The 21,521-nt window shown below is 34.6% G+C and overlaps 2 protein-coding genes across 2 annotated transcripts in view; both read right to left on the bottom strand.

Moving 5' to 3' along the window:
- The window catches only part of LOC110101190 (proline--tRNA ligase, cytoplasmic-like), a 33,623-nt gene extending 30,111 nt beyond the window's left edge, over positions 1-3,512 (bottom strand). Inside the window, exons 1-5 of the mRNA XM_020828982.2 lie at positions 3,272-3,512; positions 1,706-1,765; positions 1,543-1,625; positions 1,366-1,458; positions 892-1,008 (exon numbers count right to left, since the gene is read on the bottom strand). Coding sequence (XP_020684641.1) covers positions 892-1,008; positions 1,366-1,458; positions 1,543-1,625; positions 1,706-1,730 — 318 coding nt within the window. The 5' untranslated portion in view covers positions 1,731-1,765; positions 3,272-3,512. The remainder of the gene's footprint in view (positions 1-891; positions 1,009-1,365; positions 1,459-1,542; positions 1,626-1,705; positions 1,766-3,271) is intronic.
- Positions 3,513-4,847: 1,335 nt separating this feature from the next.
- On the bottom strand, positions 4,848-18,400 carry LOC110101193 (1,4-dihydroxy-2-naphthoyl-CoA thioesterase 1). Its single transcript, XM_020828991.2, has 3 exons — positions 18,070-18,400; positions 17,793-17,984; positions 4,848-5,091 (listed from the first exon to the last, which is right to left on the bottom strand). Exons 1-3 carry the CDS (start codon positions 18,223-18,225, stop codon positions 4,942-4,944), a joined length of 498 nt encoding a protein of 165 aa, XP_020684650.1. The 5' UTR covers positions 18,226-18,400; the 3' UTR covers positions 4,848-4,941.
- Between the last annotated feature and the right edge of the window lie 3,121 nt (positions 18,401-21,521).

Consider the following 21,521-nt stretch of genomic DNA (forward strand, 5'->3'; position numbering starts at 1 on the left):
AACTATGAGAGCTACATGGAGACTCACAAAATGATGGCATAACTTCAAAAGGTGGGGGGAGAACCGATCTTCTATTCTTTTATGCTAGAACAAGTTAGGGTCCTCTTCTAGTTGTCAACCATAGCTTGAACAAGAAATACCTTTGATACCAAGTAAGGAAAAAAAAAAACAAGTAGAAGAGAAATAGAGAGGAATAAAGGTGGAATCCTCCATTCTTTATTCGGCCAAAACATGTCTCTAATTATAGGAAGTAATAAATCATAAACGAAAAAAAAAATGACATAAATTGCACTTAAAAAACTACTAACAATGGATGATAGAATCAATAGAAAACAATATTATAGATGCCTGCTAAATTTTCTCAAATCATTGACCATAGGACACCATCTAAGTGTGGAGAAGCAGCCAAGTCAATGATCTGAGGAAACACCCAGAGTTGCATTCACATACTTGCCAATCTTGTCAATTTGCCCTATGTAAGAATTCCAACATTTTTGCCCCAAGGTGGCCCACTAGTATCATGCCTTCAATTGTCGCAAGTCCATAGAAAAAAAGGGAAGTATTTCTTTCTTATTTTGGGCAAGTAATTGCTATGAATAATTCATAACACTTAAAGGTAGCTGTCAAGTATACTCAGTAGATCAAGAAATGTAATTTTATACATTTTTTCACACGAAATTTGGAAATTTAAATCCAAATTGATATTCCAAATCTTCTGACGAGTATATTTTCCAGAAAACAAGTAAATAACTCTTCTAAAATTTCCAAATGTGCAAATCATAAGGTTACCAGCTTTATAATAAAATAAATCTAAATTAAAAAATAAAAAAAATTAAGATAGTGAACACCAAAACATTATACATATGTGAAGAACATTAAGCCAGCTCATACCTCTGGAGCAAAACCCTCAATATGATCCTTCTCCTTTTGAAGAACATTCTCCGTAACAAATAAAGGAAAATAAGCATTTTTTACATTCATTTTCTTTATCTCTAAATCAAAAAATGCCTGCAAAATTTAAACCAAGTGAACAGTCACAGATCAAATAAATGTGGTTGTCTTTAAAAGAAAAGAAAAATAATCATGATAGTTGATAAAACCACATATAACAATAACAAATAGAAAATTGACCAATGATTTGTAAAGCTTTAGAAACATAAAAAAATGAAGACAATGCATCTTCAGTTGAAGTAAAATATATATATATATATATATATATATATGCATGATTATTAAGCCTGCAGATGACCAAAAGTATCTAAGAACAGTGCATCCACAATTTAAAAAAATAAGCGCACTAACTTGAGTAACATATTTAGTTGATTAAAAAACATTATCCAGAATAACTCAAGCAAAAAAACTTACTTCTAAGGTTTCCCAGATTGCCATTGTCCAAGGTCGCAAAATATAACAGCCAGAGATGTCATAGTATTCAATCATTTCACTATTAACAACAACCTAAATTTCCGTTGAAAACAATAATATGAGAAGACTGCAGTAGTGTAAAATAAAACTAGAATCCTATACCATCCATACACTAACCTCAGAGTACCATTCTCCAAAATTTTCATCCTTCTTATATGTTAGACCAAGTCCAGTTTCTTTCTTCACTTCCTTCTTCCTTGCTATAAAGATTAAATCACCCAATTTAGAGCAATATAAAAAATCTGCAATATATACCAAGTAAAATATCTGGAAATCATACCATTCTTTGAGCTAGTTGTGGCCATCCTATGCTGACTTGAAACCCTTTGTGATTATAACCCTTTGGGAAATTTATAATCACAAATAAATATAAAATAAGAAAGAAGAGAATGATATTAATAACAAATAACAAGCTTAACATTCTACAAAATACCGTATCTCTTTCCCCTTTTACCATATAGCAAATAATGAGAAGGAGGAATGTCAATAGCACTAAAAGTTCATGGATAGAGAGCTTATTAACCAACTTCACATGTTTCAGCTATCACAAAGAGTACAAATAATTGTATTAAACAGCACAAATGCTACTTTAAAGGCACAATTGGTTGATTGAAGTTAGAAATCATTTTTTGAAATATGATAAAATTCGTTAACTATATCATTTCATTGAATGTAGTTACAAACTAAAACTGATTTTACATACCACAAACCTTTTCAAAATTCACTGAAAAGTGATGATTACATTTTTCACACTCAAAATAAGTGAAGCAAAATCATCATTTCCAGAAACATATTTTCTATTTACAAGCAACTAAATTGGGCATATGAAGGAAACTGAATAAATATGGGGTTCAGAAAAGAAAATGCTGCAATTGCAAAACAAAATGCATTGCAGCCTTTGTTATTTAGTTAAAGCAGATACAAAAACATGATAACAAACAGACATAAAAACAGCAGCCAAGTACTGTGGAGAGGTCTCAGTTGTTCTCCAGTATGTCCAGCTAATGGCTGAACTCAGCGCAAAGAACCTTGGTAAAAGTTCCTCATGTTACCGTTTAGATCAGATATTAGGTAATATAATGAAAAACGGCATTAGATTAGAACATCCATTACAAAACTTTGCACAAGCAAGTTTACTGTGCGAGAATAAACCCTTGATGCAACCAAGTGGAATGAAATTGGATCATCAAGACAACAAGATGATGCTCAAAGATTCGAAATTTACTTTAAGATGGGTGCAACATAAATTTTGATTGATTATTCATATGCTGATCAAAATAGATCCAATAGCTTTATGACCATACTTACAGAATTTTGGTCATTATATACAAACCCAAATGTTTTCCCAACCAAACAAGCTTTTCATGACCGACCAGACCATACAATCGAGACTCAAAACGAATGAATCATAAACAAAAAATCAAAGAATAATCAAATTAATCAGATATATAATGCTTCACCCAATAATTTCTCACCAGCTCTCCTTAATTCGGTGAAATAGACTGACTGTGCCTAATCCAAAACAAATTAACAAATTCCAGACCAGAAAAACTGAGCCGGCGCAAGTGAGGGAAATCAAGAAAACACATAAATGAGGTCAACGAGGAAGGCGTTTCAATTGAAAGTCTAAGGGGGTGTTTGGTTTCGGATTTATTTCGAGTTTTTAGTAGGATTTACGGTAAATCCAGCCAAACGCAAAAAATGTCGCGGCAAATCCGGCAAATCCGTAAATCCCGGATTTGCAGATTTACGGCGTAAATCCGCTAAATCCCTGTAAATCCTAATCCCTCTAGAAGTCGGATTTACGGGATTTGGCCGAAGAAGCGCGCGAAAGGGAGGAAGTTACCTTCACGGCGAGCGAGAGGGAGCTCCCGTCGTTGCTTCAGATCAAAATGTTGTAACGTCTGATCCGACAGGAAGGGAACGTCAAGGAGCGAAGTCGAACAGCAACGAAGTAGCCAAGTCGAACAGCAACGAAGGAGCCGAAGAAGCGACTCGCGCAATCTCAACACCTCCTGCGAAGCAACGAAGGAGACCAAGAATCTGACTCGTGCAATCACAACACCTCCTGTGAAGCAACGAAGCCGAACAGCATGGACTAATAAGTGAAGATTAAAAGCAAACCTAGAAGCTTTCATTACTGATTAACTTAATTAATATCAAACATCTTTCTGGATTTAACAGGATTTAAAAATTGTCATACCAAACACAATTCAGGATTTAAGAGCCCAGAATTTACTAAATTCGGATTTACAGGATTTAATAAATCCTACTAAAATTGAATCCAATCATATACCAAACACCCCCTAAAGGTGTGTCAAAATGATTTCACGGATTGGGTTCGCTATAAAATTTTTAGATTAAGCATATTTAAAGATTATATTAAGCGTATAGATATGATTTCAAAAAAAAATTAAAATTAGACAAAGTTGTGTCTTGAAAGGCGACTTATGCTGACTAGACATAGTTGAGTCAGCAAACCGTTATCCATAGAAAAAATTAGGATTAACAAAAGTCGCCGGATTATTTGGCGACTTATGTAAGTCGCCCATTAATTATCTTTAAAATAATTATGAAAAAATAGCTATTTGGTGTCATTATTAAAAAATTAACGGGTGACTTAAGTATGCCATGTCAGCATGCCACCTATATTTTTTTTATTTTTTACTTTTTTACAATGACATATTTTTATCAACTCAGCTGAAGAAAAAAGACATAAATAATACAGTCAGGGGTAAATATCTGTTTAAACAGGTGACTTTGTCTACTTATAATTTTTTTAAAATTATTCTTAAGCGCTTAATATAATTTTTAATTATGTTTAGTTTTAAAATTTTATATTGGATTCCCATCTCGCTTAAAAAATGATTCGGCCTAAATTTGGTCAATTCAAACTTTATTTGTATAATAAATAAATAAAAAAATCAACTCAAATCTGACTCCCTAGCAACTTCAATGATCTAAATCCGACCTATTAACTCATTTTAGTTAAAAATAATAATAATTTATTAACTATAAAGTTTAATATATTTGATTAAAAAGTTTGGCTATTTCTTTTTTCTTAATAATATTACAATGCATCACAAAAATTAGTTGAGTCAAATTAACTAAATAAGTTTTTAGGGGTAATTTGAGATCCTTTTTATTTAATTTTTTATATTTTGACACAATATATAATATATTTGATATTTTAGAAACATGGTTTTTTCAAAAATTTTATTTAATATCAAATAAATTTATTAAACAAGTGGTGGGCTAAAGTTTATAAATATGAGGGTTTATATAGAAAAAAAAAAATCTTGATTTGGCTTCAAGCAACATTAAGGAAAAAAAATGTCTTCAGTTCTATCTTTTTATATCATCTGGTTATCATTTAGGATCTGGGATGATATTAAATAACAAATTTCTTTTAAAACAAATGATAATGCGAAAGGATGGTACATTATAACTGAAAAAAATAGTTCAAACAACTCATATTTCTCATATTCAAAACATTTCAATCAAACTGTAAGAGTCTCAAAGCTTAGAATACTTCTTCATAGCATCTTCAAAGCTTTTCATCACCATGGGTGATGGTAAATTACATAGTAAGGTAACATTTGATAAGGACAGCAACACCTTTCCTCCTGATGTAGGATTGGTCCTCCATTGTTGAACCTCCCACACCTTCAAAATGAATTTTTTTAAATGAATATTAGTATTATACTATCAGAAGAGCAATTGTGCATCATGAAAATAAATGTTAGATCTTTGAGGTTTCCTTTATAAATGTTGTCCATTGCAGTGCGCCTGGTGGCCTGGGATTTCTCAGAAAAAGGTAGGGTACATTATGTGGCAGTAATAAGAAGAATAAGTAGTATTTCTCTAAGTATTAAACTATTCAAACTTATAGGGGTGTCAATATTTGACACGACACGAAAATCCGACCTGAACCCGACCCGGAATTTTCGGTTTAGACCCGACCCGTTTTCAAAACGGACCCGTTTGAAAAACGGGTCGGGTTCAGGTTGACCCGACGGGTTGCCGGGTCAACCCGAAAACCCGTTTTATTGTCTGCCCGGCTGCCCGCGTAGCTGCCCTAGCTTGCCCACCCCCTACCCGGCTGCCCACGAAGCTGCCCGCCCCCTGCCCAGGCCCTGCCAGCACTCTACCGCGCGAACGAGGATGCCCGCGCGACTGCCCGCGATGCTGCTCGCTCTGCACCCGCCCGCACGGCCTCGCCAGTCCGAGCCCGCATCCGCGCCGAGTCTGTGCTTAAGTCCGCGCCCGAGTCCAAGCCAGCTTCCCGTGTCGGGTCGAGTCAACACGGCAACCCGCCGAGTCAGGTCCGGGTTCGGATTTCCAACCCGTTTTCCTACCCAGGTCGGTTAGGGTCGACCCATTTAAACCCAGGTCAGTTCCTGGTTCGACCCAAACCTGACCCGTGACCCGAAATTGACACCCCTACAAACTTGTAAAGTTTAAGTAGTTAATCATGTGTAATTAAAGCTGGACAATTTTCTTATTGTTTTTTAAAAGCAACTTTTTCGAACAAAAATTTCTTAAACAAAAAACTTCTTGTACTAAAAAGTCGCTTTAAAAAATAGTAACAAAATAGTTTCAAATGGGACCGCTTTCTTACTGATTCTTAAAACAGCTTTCTAGTATAAATATTTATTAGTTGTTTCAAATAGATCCTTGTTCTTAAGAGAACGCAGAACTTCCATACCAAATGATATAAATTTATTGTTATAGAATGAATTGAATTGCAGTTCCTCCCATCTGATAGCTTAGATTGGCAAGTTGTGAAACCTAATGTTTGTGATACAAAGAAAACAGATCACAGGGGCATAATTGTCGATCAATCAATATTGTGTCTACTTAAATATATGATTAATTTTTAAATCTAAATACAATATTAATTTTTGTTATTAAAAGGGATAATATTTAATGAGATATGCAACAAATAGACTACATTATTATAAGATGTATGGATATGTTTCATGTGATTAAGGAGGGTCCAAAATCATTTTCGGGATTGTTTGGGGCAACCTTTTCACTATTTTGTTTTATTCGACTACCATTTTTTTGTTGCTTTACAAAAACTTTTATGGTGAGAATTTACTAACGTGACAACTATAAGAAAGTATTTATAATAGTCAAAACAATTTTAAAGCCCTTTGATTTACTATAAAAGGAATGCAAAGTAAAAAAGAGTACAGTATAAAATGAATGTCATGTATTTGAATTGTTTCGAATTGTTTGGATAAATTTAAAATAAATGCATGTGATTATTTATTTATTTTTGTTTGGTTTGAATAAAATGAATGCAATATAAAGATCAAAGATGGCGGTAGCCAGCAATGGTGTATTGCAACCAGTAGATATGACCAACGGCGACATTGAGGATATGGATAGGTAGCATAGGGCAGGCGGCAATAACAGGCTCTGAGAGCGGAGTTAGCTTGCAGAGTATTTAGGAAATCAGCTGAAAATGGGCTAATTTTGAATTATCAAAAATTAACTACGAAGTGAATATGAAATTCATCAAAATTTTACTCGGCATTCCTTTTTCATCTAACCAAACAGCAAAATTTCTAAAATTTCTACATTTCGAATATTTTAGACTCACTTTTCTTCAAAAAAAATAGTCCCTAAAATTTTTTTTCTTATCCATAACAGCTTTACAATCACATTTAAAAAAAAAAACTATAGCCACCTCGACCATACCCATAATGTCCCTTATTATTTACTTTATTCGATATAAGATCAATAAAGCCTTTTCAATGTATAATGTGTTGAGTGATTTACTTAATATTTCATCATCATGTTATTAAAGAATTTCAGGTTCCTTCTTACCGATTCAGATACTAGGATTGATTGGGATGCCTATATGTTAAGAGGTATGGGAATCCGATGACCAGTTTACGCCAACTTATTCTGGAATTTTTGGCAGGTTTTTAGTTTGTATTATGGTGCAATAGTTATATCGGTACATAGTACAATAGAGTTTGCTGACAAGAAAAACATGTGTGTTGACTTAATGAAGTTCATATACTAAAAGTAAAACTTGGACATTTATTTTTCCAGAGAAAAACCAACAAGCATAAGATAAAAAGTTGAATAGAAGCTGACATCAAGAAAGCATATCATGATCAGTTATATCATGAATTATAATACAAATTTCTATTGCTTGAAAAAGACATTATAAAACAAAAAAGTAAATATTATATTGTTTATACGGCTTCAAGTTTTGAATTGCAGAGCCCAACTTTTGTGGTTTATATTGTAGACCAGCTATAAAATCTAAACTTTACTTTAACTACTTATTCCACATGCAATATACAGCCACACTTGACGAATTCAAAAACATTATTGCATTTTCATAGTTTCCATAATATATGCAGCACGAGTAGATCATGCTCATATTGTATGCACTTCAGTAGTTCGGAGTTTTACATGGATCACGCGTAAATAAGCCAATTAATACTTAATAAGCCCATATGGAGATTACACAGCCATTGAAAATTTCATACGGGTTTCAATCTCATGGCCTCAATCACTTTTATGTAAACATTATCCTCATATAACTTGTATCATTTATATAAAGAGAAAAGAACTAAAATGGTCATTTGACTCTTTATGAAGGACCAAAATGGTCCCAACTATATTAAAGGATTATTTTGATCCCGCAAGTCCTTCAAGAGGAAAAAAAAAGTCTCATAGTGGGATTATTTTAGTTCATTTTAAGGAGTTGAGGGACAAAATAGTATTTTAATATAGTTAGAGATCATTTTGATCTTTTATAAAATGTCAAGAGACAATTTTGGTCAATTTCCCTTTATATAAAATAAAATCATAGAAGTTTATTCTCGTATGTTCATACATGCCGGACATAGATAACTCATTAGTAACAAACAAATTCACTCCTAAAGAGCCTGGTCAAAAGGTGCACTTTACTAAAATGAGCTTCATCTTGCAGAGTACTCACTAGAGTAAGGTCAAAGATAGGCAAGTACGTGCCCCAATGAAGCCCGTGTTATAAGAGCTCGCTGTTAGACCAATCCATACGGGACCAGCCCAAGCGGAACCAAGGCAAAAACGTCCGCCTCTCTTGTACGCCAATCACACCGCAAGCGCCAACCAAGCAGTTTTGGAAGGGTTTTTTAAGGGAGTTTAGGAGGGAATTTGAATGTAGGGACTATTTATGGATTTCCTCTTGATTTGTATGCATCAAATAGTTTATTTTCCTAGGGTTAGGGCATCTTGAATTTGGCTGAAATTTGAGATCTCTTAGATTTAAGTTTTCTTTTGGGCTCTAGCGGCGTCTAGAGATTTGGGACATATCAATCCTCCTCGAATTGAGGATAAACTGTATCTTGCTATTTCTAGTTTCTATTTCATCAAATAATACAAAATATATACTGTTTTTCCTATTTTTGTGTGGATTTTTGTGGAGAATTCTCATTGTTTTCCAAAGATTGATAGGAAATACTTGAGATCTACAAGTGTTTCCTATCGAATTGGTATCATAGCATGTCGATCGAAGGGAAACCAATGACCGTAAGGAAAATGGAAGTTTTGGAGGGAGAACGTGGGCAACTCAAAGCATGTTTTGAGGAAAAGATTGTTGATTTTCAAAATCAGATTGCATCTGTCAATGAAAGGATGGAGGAAAAGTTCACCGTGGTGGAAGACATGTTGAAGGAATTGTTTGAAGCCAAAACCAAACCGGTGACATCGGAAGCAAATGAAACTACCGGCGGCCATGGAAGAGATGAGAGCCCTAATACGTCTAGGGGAAGGGAAAATCAATATGTGGAGATCTTGGAGGGAGAAGGTGGAATGCCTTCTCTAGAACCACTTTCTATGGAGGAGATGAGCATTAGCTACACAAGAAGGGGGATTTAATTTGTAAGGAGAGGGGATGATTTCAATCACCGGTGTGCTGATTTTGAAAGAAGAAGAGGGGATTTTGATGAATGATTTGGATATGATCGTCGGAGGGAAGATAGTGAAAATTGGGGAGCACCTCCGCTTCGAGGAATGGGAGGTTATAGAGGATTTAGGGGAAACGGGAGCGTGAGAAAATTGGAAATGCCAATCTTTGAGGGGGAGGATGCGCACGGGTGGATCTACAATGTAGAAATATATTTCACCGTCAATAGGCTAATAGAGGAGAGACTGATGGCAGCGGGCCTATATTTAGAAGGGAAGGCTTTGTCCTGATATAAGTGGAGAGACATTCGACGACCCATACGGAGTTGGAGAGAGTTCAAGGATTGTTTGGTAGAACGTTTTTGAACTGGCAGGGGAAGAGACTTCTATGAGCAGTTCTTCGCCTTAACATAGGAGAGTTCAGTGAAGGAATACCGAGAGAGATTAGAGTACCTTGCTAGCCGATTGGACCACCTTTTTGAGATAGTGCTAGAGGAAAACTTCATGAAAGGATTGACACCAGAGATCCGGACAGTGGTTAGAGTAATGAGGCCTTGTGACTTGGGAGAGGCTATGGAGCTAGCCCAATTGGTAAAAGATCAGAGGCACCTGGAGGGAGAGACGGGAGGCAGCAGCTCAGGAGGCTCGTACAAGATGACCACCACCTTATTGAAATCCAAGGAGCCAACACCGAATACTCTTCGATGGACTTCGAAGGAAAAGATTGTAGGAAGCGCGCAGACCTGGTGACAACTTCAAGAAGCTCACAGAGATAGAATTACAAGAAAAGAGAGTAAATGTGCTCTGTTTCAGATGTGACGAGAGGTATACGCCATGGTACAGGTGTAAGGACCGAACTCTTCAGGTTCTTACCATTTGTGATGAAGAAGGAATTGAGGGTATCGTCTTTCCACCTTGCGAACAAGATGGATCTTTGGGAGGGAAGTATTGTTAGACCGATCCATTGGATCGGTCCAGCCAGTCCATATGGGACCGGCCCAGGCGGAACCAAGGCGGAAATGTCCGCCTCTCTTGTACGTCGATCGCACCGCAAGCGCCAACCGAGCAGTTTTAGAAGGGTTTTGGAAGTGAGTTTAGGAGGGAATTTGAATGTAAGGACTCTTTAGGGATTTCCTTTTGATTTGTATGCATTAAATAGTTTGTTTTCCTAGGGTTATGACATCTTGAATTTGGTTGAAATTTGATATTTTTAGATTTAGGTTTTCTTTTGGGATCTAAAGGCGTCTAGAGATTTGGGAGAGATCGATCCTCCTCTCAAATTGAGGATCAACTGTATCTTGCTATTTCCCATTTCTATTTCATCAAATAATACAAAATATATACTATTTTTCCTATTTTCCTGGAGAATTCTCATTGTTTTCTGAAGATTGATAGGAAATACATGAGATCTACAAATGTTTCCTATCACTCGCCTCAAGTAGCTCGATCAAAGAGGCACATTTTCCAAACGAGTTCGACCAAAGCACTCACCTTCAGATGGGTTATCCATCTTTTGGTGTACTATTATCTATTTCCTGTATTACTTAATAAAAAAAATTAATGATTTCTAGTGTGAGGTGGGTTAAATGGTCAAACAATATAAAGTTCCTAACCCACTAAGATGCTCAAAGACCTCAATATATTTTCCCTAATCCACAATGTTTTTTGGGGACAATCTCCCACAACTAATATCAATGAGGTTAGATGGTTTATTATTTTAGTAGATGATTGCTCATATAAAATTTAACTTTTTCTCATTAAAAACAAATCTAATGTGAGTATTATTCTCCCCATATTTGAGCCTTACTCAATTTAGCACTAATATTAAACATTTTATGTCTAATTATGAGAAGGAATACTTTAATCAAACCTCTTGTTCTTTTCTCCATGAAAATGATATCATTCATGAATCTTCTTATGTTGACATCCCACAACAAAATGATATTAGAAAGAAACATAGTCATCTCCTTGAAACCACTAGGGACCTACTCTTTAAAAGGAACGTTTTAAAATTTTATTGTGGTGAAACTACATTAATTGACATATTCCGAATAAATCATCTTCTCAATAAAATTTTATAAAATACAACACCTATTAAAACCCTCATCATACTCATTATTGCAAAAGAACCTTTGGAGTATGGCCTATATCCATCAACACCATTAAAACACTAAACTTTATATAAAGGTCATAGCAAACATCTTCTTAAGACACTCCCCAATTCAAAAGAGTATAAGCGTTATCATCTCAGTTCCAAAAAATTCATCATCTCTCGGAATATAATCTTTGCTGAAAATAAATGATTTTATGACCAAATGTGCCTTTAGGGGAAGCCTTAAAATGAACACTACGTCGATTTCAACAAAATTGATCTCCCAACTATCCAACCGACCAATAGTCTCAAGCAACCTTGAGGCTTAGCTATTGATAGAAGCAATCACCACAGATATTAATTTCAGAAAAAACATACATAATGAACCTAAACAATTATTAAAGTTATACTGAAAGAAGAACGAAAGATGACTCAATATTGAACTATTGCACACTCAACCACCCGAATCCATGCAAAATCAGTCACCACACAATGAAATTATGATCTCTACCCTTGAAATTTAAATCCATCATGATAACCTTCCCATAGCACTAGCCACTAGTAAAGAAAACTTAAAAGAGTTACCCAACATCTAATAGCCAACTTTACTTCATTTTCTAATATTTCTCCTCCCCTATAAAATTTCTCACTTTATCAAGATTTCAAGAGCAATCTAGGTAGCACTTGAGAATAAATGATGAAAAATTCATGATTGAAGAAATGAGAGAACTAAAATAAACCCAACTTTGGGAGATGGTAGAATTGCCAAAGAAATAAATTAATTATATATAATTGGGTATATAATGTCAAATATAATATAAATGGTACACTTAAAAGGTGTAAAACTAGACTCGTGGAAAAATGCTACACTCATACGTATGGAGTTTATTATGAAGAAAACTTTGCACTACTCGCAAAGTTAAACCCCAACAAATACTTTCCTTGGCAACCAGCCTCAATTAATCCTTATAATAGTAGAATGAAAAAATAGATTCCAGCATGGTAAACTAGAAGAAGCCTATATCAAAAACTTATAAGGTTTTAATAAAAATTTTAGTACTAACCATGTATGCACATTGAAAAATCTTTGTATTGGCAACAACTCATAAGAGCATGGCTTGGGAAGTTTACTAAAGTCATGGAAAAGATGAATTTCAAGCAAAGCCTCAGATATCACACTCTATTTATAAGGAAATCCAACAAAGACTGAATTGCACGTCTCATTATATAAGTTATTGACATGCTTTTAATAAGAGATGAACTCAAGGAAATAGGGAAAAGTGAAAGATCAACTATAAACAAAATTTTAAAGTAAAAGATGGTAAAGGCTCAAATATTTTCTTATAATTGATGTGGCTTGCTCAAAAGTTGGTATATTCATCCCTCAACAAAATTATATCGTAGATCTACTAAATGAAACATGTATGATGGGAAGCAAGTGTAAGATTCCAAAAATGTTATGAGATGGGGCCCACTCTCCATCTTAACTGTTTATACAAAGGAATAGATAAGTAAGGAATTGAATGTGGGAAACTACTGCCTTGCCTTGCACAGCAGAGTGCAGTGAATTGGAGAAGAATTCGGCAACTCTTCTGTAGCAAATTTCGGTTCTAGTCTCCCGGGACTGTAGAGAAAGCCGCAACCTGTAAGGGAAATTCGCATATCTCCTGTAGCATTAGGCGGAAGTGTTCTGGTAGAATTAATACAGCGGCATAGTGCAACGTCTAAGGACATTTTGGCCTGCTTTGTGGACTCGATACAAGACAGTAATTGGTAGGGATTTCAGTTATGAAAGAAAACAAAGAATTGAAACTTGGGAACGACATCTCTGGAAGGGAATTTGGGCTGTGGGAACAAGTATCAATGAAGGAAGAATGAGAAAGAAAATTGTAGTGAAATAAAAGATAAGCATTCTTGGTATTTTGTCAGTCTTTTATATTCTTGAAACGAAATGATAAAAGAAATGATAAAAGTTCTAAGTGTATACAATTGTTAGGTTAGGATTCATCACATACATACATGCAAAAAGAAAGTTTTGGGGTGGACTTAAAATCACAGAAGAGTCCATAGTAAGGAATTGGAGGAAACGACTCGTCAAGGAGGTAAGTTGAGTAAATTTGTTATAATTATAATGATCGTAAACTTTTGAGTAGTTCCTAAATTCTTGGGATTGTAGTGATAACTGAATTTTATTATGTAATTTTTATTAGTACTCTTGAGAATGCATTGAAGTATTCACAATTTCTTGTTCATAGAAATATGTGAGATTTGATATACAACTATATATGATTAAATCGGTTTGGTATTGTTGATCAAGATTGAAGGTAATGTATATCAAATTCATCTTAAGTCGGATTTATGAGCACAAACATATTGGTCAGTCTATAACCCTTCGATGAATTATGAATTATAAATATGTAAGGATTACTAAATATTTATTTAGTAAAGATTGACTATTCTATTTTATAATATTTATAATATCAGGTGGACGAAAATGTCTCAAATATGAAACTTGTATTGTGGATGGGGCAAAACGGACTCCAGAGAAATTAAATGACTGCATAGCAGGTAGGGCAAAAGAAACCCCTGGAGAGGCAAAAAGGACCTCAATGAAATTCAATAGTGATAATGTCAGGTCCACCTGGACTTCATTGAATATGTTTAAGGAAGTATGATCAAATCTTTTAAAAGACTAAATATTCAGTATCTACCTCAATTGCCCCTATGGATGATGCCAATATAACTTTATGATGTTTTGCAAATAGTGGTAAATTAATTCATTGATTAGCTCAATGTTATAATTCTTAATAATTTTATATTATAATTGTTATTTATTTGGCATAATTTATTAAGTCTCACAACTCACCAGTATTTTCTTGATGGATGTTATTACAAAAAAGGGAAAGGAGAAGATTGTTACAGTTTAATCTATGTTAAGGTTATCTTTGATAGTGAGTCTTCTGGTGATGTATGAAAACATTTCAGAAATGAATTTTATTTGGATTTTATTCGTGGCTCTGTAAGGATGTTTATTGAAGTTTTAATTTATTAGTTGCTTATGTTGATGTAACAATTGAAATATGATTGGAGGTTTTATATGAATTTATAATGTGAGAAATTGTATTAAATGTTTTGAGAAAGCAAAAAAAAGTTATGTTATGCATATTCACTCTACAGTACTATTAAGAGGTATTGTGGGGTATTACAACAAGCCCTCAACAATTCATATTTATGACTGCCACAAACACAAAGAGGTATGGATAACCCAAAAGTTGACAAAAGGAGATATCAAAGATTGATTGTGTTACTTATCTACCTTGCCCACACAAAACAAGATAATGTCTACGTCGTAAGTGTTCTAAGTTAATTTATGCATAATCCTAAGAAAACAAACATAAAGACAAGTATTTGCTTATACAATAACAGCTACAGCAGTTTAATTTTAGTTATTTTATATTTTTGACATTATTTATGTGTCATACTAGATTTTAACCACAACACTTATAAGTACTGTTGTATTAACTCCTATTGAGGCATATAAATATGTTTTTTTGTTATATAGTGATTATTCTTACATGAAATAAAAATCAGTTATTGAAATAATGCATATGTCACAATAAGTCTACTTTAAGCATTTTTATGTTCCTATGGATTAACTTTGTTATATTGTGAAAGAGATATTATAAGATTGATAACCTAAAAAAAGTAGAGAGCGCGCTTAGACCTAGGATTTAGTTTCAGAGAACACTTGCTTGACCTTTCAATTCATGACTTTTAGACTATCTATCAGTTGTGAGAAGCTTAAAAATCCAGGAAGGGAAAACAACATATACATAAGAACACAATTATTTAACATGGTTTGATAATTTACATACATCAACAGGACAAAACAAACTAACAATAAATTTGAGGAAAAAAACACTTAGAAGTTAGAACTTCTACCCCGATTCTCGCACATGTACAAAACAAACTTGATTTGTGAGATAAAGCACAAGAGGGAGATGCATAAGTGAGAATTACATATAATTATATCGGGAAGCGTTTATCTTTTAAGATTAATTTTCAGCCAACATTGAACAATTTAATGGTAGTCTTCATTGTAGGCTTTTGTCGTAGCCTCCATTATAGATTTTTATAGCAGCCATTATTTAGGACTTTTGTGGTAGCCTCTATTTAGAACTTCATAATGTGAAGTAAGCCATCATTATCAACACTACCTACTTCATAACCACAGCTTAACGAAATTGGTCTACAACCATAATATAATCATGCTCAATAACCCTTGTGATAGTAAAAGGTTTGACTTGTAAAGAACCATGTGAGAGCTTTGCTTGGTAATAACTTACTTAATTCAATTTTATGGCCATACTCAACATCTAATTCTTGATCCTTATCTCATAAATTACAAGACAATTGTAATGACTTTACACGTAGTGACCTAATTCTGATCTAGAAGAAATAGAATAATTTGATTATAAGTATATTTATTTAAAAAAACTATTTTGACTCATCAATTTGCATATTACCATATAATCAAATTGATTAATTTATTTGATTTTGCTTCTTAATTTTCATGTAACTAAGTAATAGCAAATAATACATAACAAGGTAGAATAAGAAAAAATAATTTATTTAAATTTACCATTATTAAACTTCCAATATAAATTCACTTGAAAAAAAAATCGTATCTCCCATAACTTATGTGGCCTTAAAACTTGTATCAAAGAGTGAATATTAAACTAAATCTCATATTGAGCGGTTATTGATTTGGAGGGTGAAGCATTATTATTTGTATTATTAGGATCATAATAAAGTCCACTTCAAGCATAAATTTTATTATCAAACGCATATCTTGAGGTGATTCAGAATGACTAAAGTGGTGCCTAATTTGACTAGGTTCGACAAAATTGGAGACTTGGAAGCTCAAATGACATGTATGCCCTCTTACAAGATTTGATGCACATCAATGAGTTTATGAACATCAAGACCATTCAAGAAATGATGACATGTACCAATTAGGTTGATTAGGCCGAGCTCCACCATCACCCTCTCCCCAAACATACATGGGACAGAGCCAGTTCATGAAGTAACCTAACTATGGAAACTTGACTAGGGGTGCCATTGGTAAACCCCTTGGCTCACTAGAACACGAGCAACACACTGATAAGGAAAATGCATCATATATTCAACAAATGCACCGACATACACTCATTAATATGCAAATAATTCATAAGGTTCTTAACTTCTTTAAACAATCATGCATCATATATTCCACCATTTCATGAGATGTTTGTCTCTAATCACACTTTAGAGGAGAGGAGCCCATCATGTAAAAATGGTAATAAATTTTTACCCATATTTATCAAATAAAACCACGAAGCGGTGAATATTCTCTTTTTTTTTGCCAATCCTCCCATTAAAACATCAGTCTGTCATCATCCATTCATAATAATGCCGCTGCCTAAAATATTCAACCTAAGTTGTTTCCTATGGGTGGCAACATTGGTTGTTTTGATTATCTTGGGTTTAGACAAATTATCCCATTTGCAACCGAAAACTAGTCAAAATTTAATCATGAAAAGATATAATGTCCATCTACGGATACAATCCAACCCATGACAAGGGTTGCATCGGATGTGCTCCTTACATAAGCCAATAATCAACAACGACCACTTTCTTTTCCAATAAACGGACCTCCTTGTCACAATAATTAATACTAGACATGTCACCCCCAAAGCTAATCGAAGAACATTGACATCAAGATTACTACAAGGATCATATTGTAATCTATGTGGATGCTACCTGGGTACATCGCTACTAGTGCTACTTGGGATGTCATTTTCCCTACAATTACATTCTTCTAATGTGTTTACAATTGATGCTTCTAACTTGTTTACAATCGATGCATGTACTAACCTAAGTGCCATCTACATTGTCTTTTGACTACCCAACTGCAAAATTAAATTTATGTCCATCCAAGTAGAAGGAGGTGGACTATTCTTGTACTTTTTTTTATTGAAATGGTGCATCTTTGCAATTGCGCAAATCCTCTTTTTTTTCTCAATAAAATTTTGACAATAAATTCGCGTTATTTTTTATTTTATGCATGTTTAAATTTCTAGAGCGGGTGAAGTGTTCAAAGACAACAAGTAACTTTAATCATCATAAAGCAGCTCATTTTGATTTGTTGGTTGAGGGCTTTGACTAACAATCAAGAGGTCTTGAATTTGTGGTTTGAATATGCGATGTATTTTTGAATTTGTCTTAATTGAACTAAATGTTATTAAAAAAAAACTTTAATCGCCATTTATATCATTAAACAATGATATACATATTTCTCAGAATATCGATAATGTACCTGGATAGTTTTGCTGAGCAGGATACGGTTGGCCTCAACCTCAACCTTATCACCAAGGAAAGCAGGCTTGATAAAATTGATGGATAGCTGGATGCCGGCGACGCGCTGGAAGCCGGAGGCCATATAAGCGCCGGCGCTCGCCACACCTTCCGCCACAAAAGCCGCCACACCTCCGTGCATTCGCTTGAACGGCTTAGATCATTCGCATCCAAATTCAAAATCAAGAACTCATATTCACTTATGGCTCTTTTTTATAAATACAAGAATAACAACATACCTGGCACCAGGATTCGCTGACGGTGAGGTGGCCAGTGATCTTTTCCGGTGAAACGTGGCTGTACTCGAAACCTAGGGCGTGGAGGGGACGATCTACCTCTGCCGTTATGGCCGCCGGAGTTGGCCTATCAAGGGGTTCTTTGGGATCTCCGGCCATCCGCCGGCTATCAGATGTTTCTATCTATGGATTGGGGGAGTGGATTGTTTGAAATTTTCGGCGGTCATATCACCATTTCTTATCTCTCCGTCGACCGATTCTTTTGTCCGGTTGCGTCCATGACGCCGAGCAGGTAGCTGAATGGAATAATTAAGATTACGTATATCAATGCGGTGGATCTTGTCTCAGTATAGAAAAACTCCATAGAAAAATCAAACTCTTTAAAAAAAAACTTTTTATATGTTGTATATATCATTTTTCTAATCATTTTGACATATTAATATTAAAATTTCATCTGATTATTTTGTTTATATACCATTTGAATTAAAATTAGTAGCATAATATTAAGTATAAAATAATCAAGAGTTGGTATATTGTTATTGAACATGAAATACACGATATGTATACATTTACTATTTATTTTGTCAAATATGCATTTTTGACATATTACATACATACTGATGAGTATAGTGATAATTACATTGGATGTATGTGATATTTGCTATTAAGATCTATATAATATAAAATGTATGTAAATGTAAGAAAGGCTAGCTGAAAATGATTAATTGATTTAAGTTGGCTATATACATGTTATCATGTACAGGAGAGTGGGTCGACGAGCTTTTTTTTTAAATAAGATTTCAGTATAATTCTAATTGATATGAAGAAAAGAAATGTATAAGGGGCTAGCGATATGATGTGATACACCAACAGATAAGAAGTGATGACTTCTTATATTAAAACCACATAACTTATAACATGTGATATGAGGCTGATTTTTGGCAACATAATTGATATTATTGAGAATGATTCTTGTAGGGTTGGCATGTAGCATCTGTTACACAAAAAATACCAAAGATAGCTAGGTATCCTACCTTACTTGCATATGTATATGATATGAATATACATAATAATTGCATATACTCATACTTATTGCATAAGCGACACGATATATGACATGGTTAATACATGCCTTGATACGACTGATGCGATTAATAAGATTGATACAAAGGCCTCTGACAAGAGAGATTATTCTGTGCGGACACCAGACACAACTTACCGTCTAGAGGCCAATCAGGTGCAGTCACGTCATCCAATACCGAACTCAGTACCGAGCTGTGGTACCAAGTAGGGGTGACGTGGCCCATTTTCATTGAGCTCTGGACGACGTTCGGTATCGCACCTAATAATTTCACCTCTGACACGTGAATTGTATGGTATACATTATATATGAGCATGATACAATACTTGATATATATGCTTTGATATTGTACAACATACATATCAAATACATAACACTTACTTTATATGACATATATACCAACACTTGATACAACATATAAATTGAGATAAAAGGACATAATTTATATGCATGTATGGATTCATGATAGACCTATTGCTTTGCACTTGATATGAGTGTAAGAATGACAAAATCTAGTGATCCTTTATTTGGCTATTAATCATCAATTATAAATTATATTATTTACATTAATTTACATTGCTCATATGAGATGTCATTGTTCACACTAACTAATGTATGTTTAAACGTTATATATTCACACTGATATATATGAATTGAATGATTACATTATATAGCTTTATATTGTCATGCATTAATCACAATTGTAGGTTCTGATAACCTACTAAATTATTAGCTCGCTCTATGATATATATATATATATATATATATATATATATCAGGAAAAGATCAGGATCAAGTGAAGTGAGATCGATCAAATTTTAAGTTTTATGTTATCTTATATATTTTTTATTTTATTCTTTTATAGTCAGTAGCCTAAAATAAAAAAATGATGAACTGCTTAATCTCATGATTATTGTAAATTATACTTTGCTAAATGAATATAAAAATATATTGAAAGTATATTATTTATAGTTGATTTCGTAGGATTTATTTATATTAATGAGTTATTAAAATTTCTGGAAGATTAATTAAGAGCTAAAAAGATAAATTAATCAAAATCAAATATGTTGTGAATTCATGATAATGAATGTTGCAATATATTTCAAAATAGACTTTTTTAAGATTTATTGTGAATTAGAGCATATTCACTTTTAGATCTCTTATCGAGCTTGTAAGGGTGTAAAGTAAGGCTTTAGCCTCACTACATTATTTTTATCGAGCTTGTAATGGTGTTAACTAGCCATAAAATGATTTAACATAAAATAGATTTTATTATGTAAGATCTTTCTCTTGAGAGGAAGAAACGCTTCCTCTTTTTGAGTTTCTTGAGGAGGAGGGATGGAAGAGAAGAGGGAGAGAGCCAAAACCCAAAGAACTTTATTTCTTGACCATCCTTATTACAACCTAAAGAGCTCCTATTTATAGACACTTAAAAGCTATACAAATGGCAACACCAATGGCTATACAAGTCATACAAGAAATCTAAACAAAATACAATCCTAAATCTAAAATCAATATCTAACAATCTACACATTGGTCCTAAATTTACACAACAAAAGATAAGTACTACTGTTCACAAAGAACGACCAAAGAGCAACCCGCCGATCTTCCTCGCCAAAAGAGTTCACCGGACAGCTAATAATTTTCTCAAGAACTGCTCCACCTTCTTCTTGAGTTTTCTGCTTCACAAGCTCTTGCTCCACCTCCCGACAAATCTTGTTCTATCGCACTACATCCCACGCAGTCAATTCTCGAGCACCCTGCGTGCCTCACTTCCGCGCCCTATGCATCCAACTGCACCTTGCGCCTCGTGCCCGCGCCCTGAGCCTCTAGCTCTGCTCCCGTGCCTTGCACTCATGTGGTCCGACTCCAACCACATCTTGCGCGTATTCACCCGTGCGTCACAATCCCACGCCCTGCACTGCCACGTCTGGCCAGCGTCCTGTGCGTCCTTCACCAATGCCCTGTGCTCCTATGCGACATCCTCGTGCACCGCACGACCTCGCACCTCCAAGCACCCCGCACTCCCGGCACTGCTCCTCAAGAACACGCCGAATCCACTTCTTTGTCTCCCGGACTCCACCTGAAGTCCAAAACTCCACCTACAAAGAAGATCTGATCTCTCTTTCCTACTGCAAAATGCAAACCAACTCAAGCTTTCATATCCACTTGAATCCACTGGATCTGCATCCCGTCAAGAACTCCACCTTGAATAAATTTCCTTCTTGAAGACAGGAAATCTCCAAGAAGCGTACTAGACCAGCCAATCTCCGAAAATCTTGATTTGTTTGCGATCTGTCGCGTGATTCCTCTAGTCCGGAGTAACGATCGCCTGTCCGAATTAAGCCTGCTAGCCGCTTGCTCTTCCCCGGAT

This window comes from Dendrobium catenatum, unplaced genomic scaffold, assembly GCF_001605985.2.
Source record: "Dendrobium catenatum unplaced genomic scaffold, ASM160598v2 fragScaff_scaffold_1056, whole genome shotgun sequence".
Taxonomy (NCBI): domain Eukaryota; kingdom Viridiplantae; phylum Streptophyta; class Magnoliopsida; order Asparagales; family Orchidaceae; genus Dendrobium; species Dendrobium catenatum.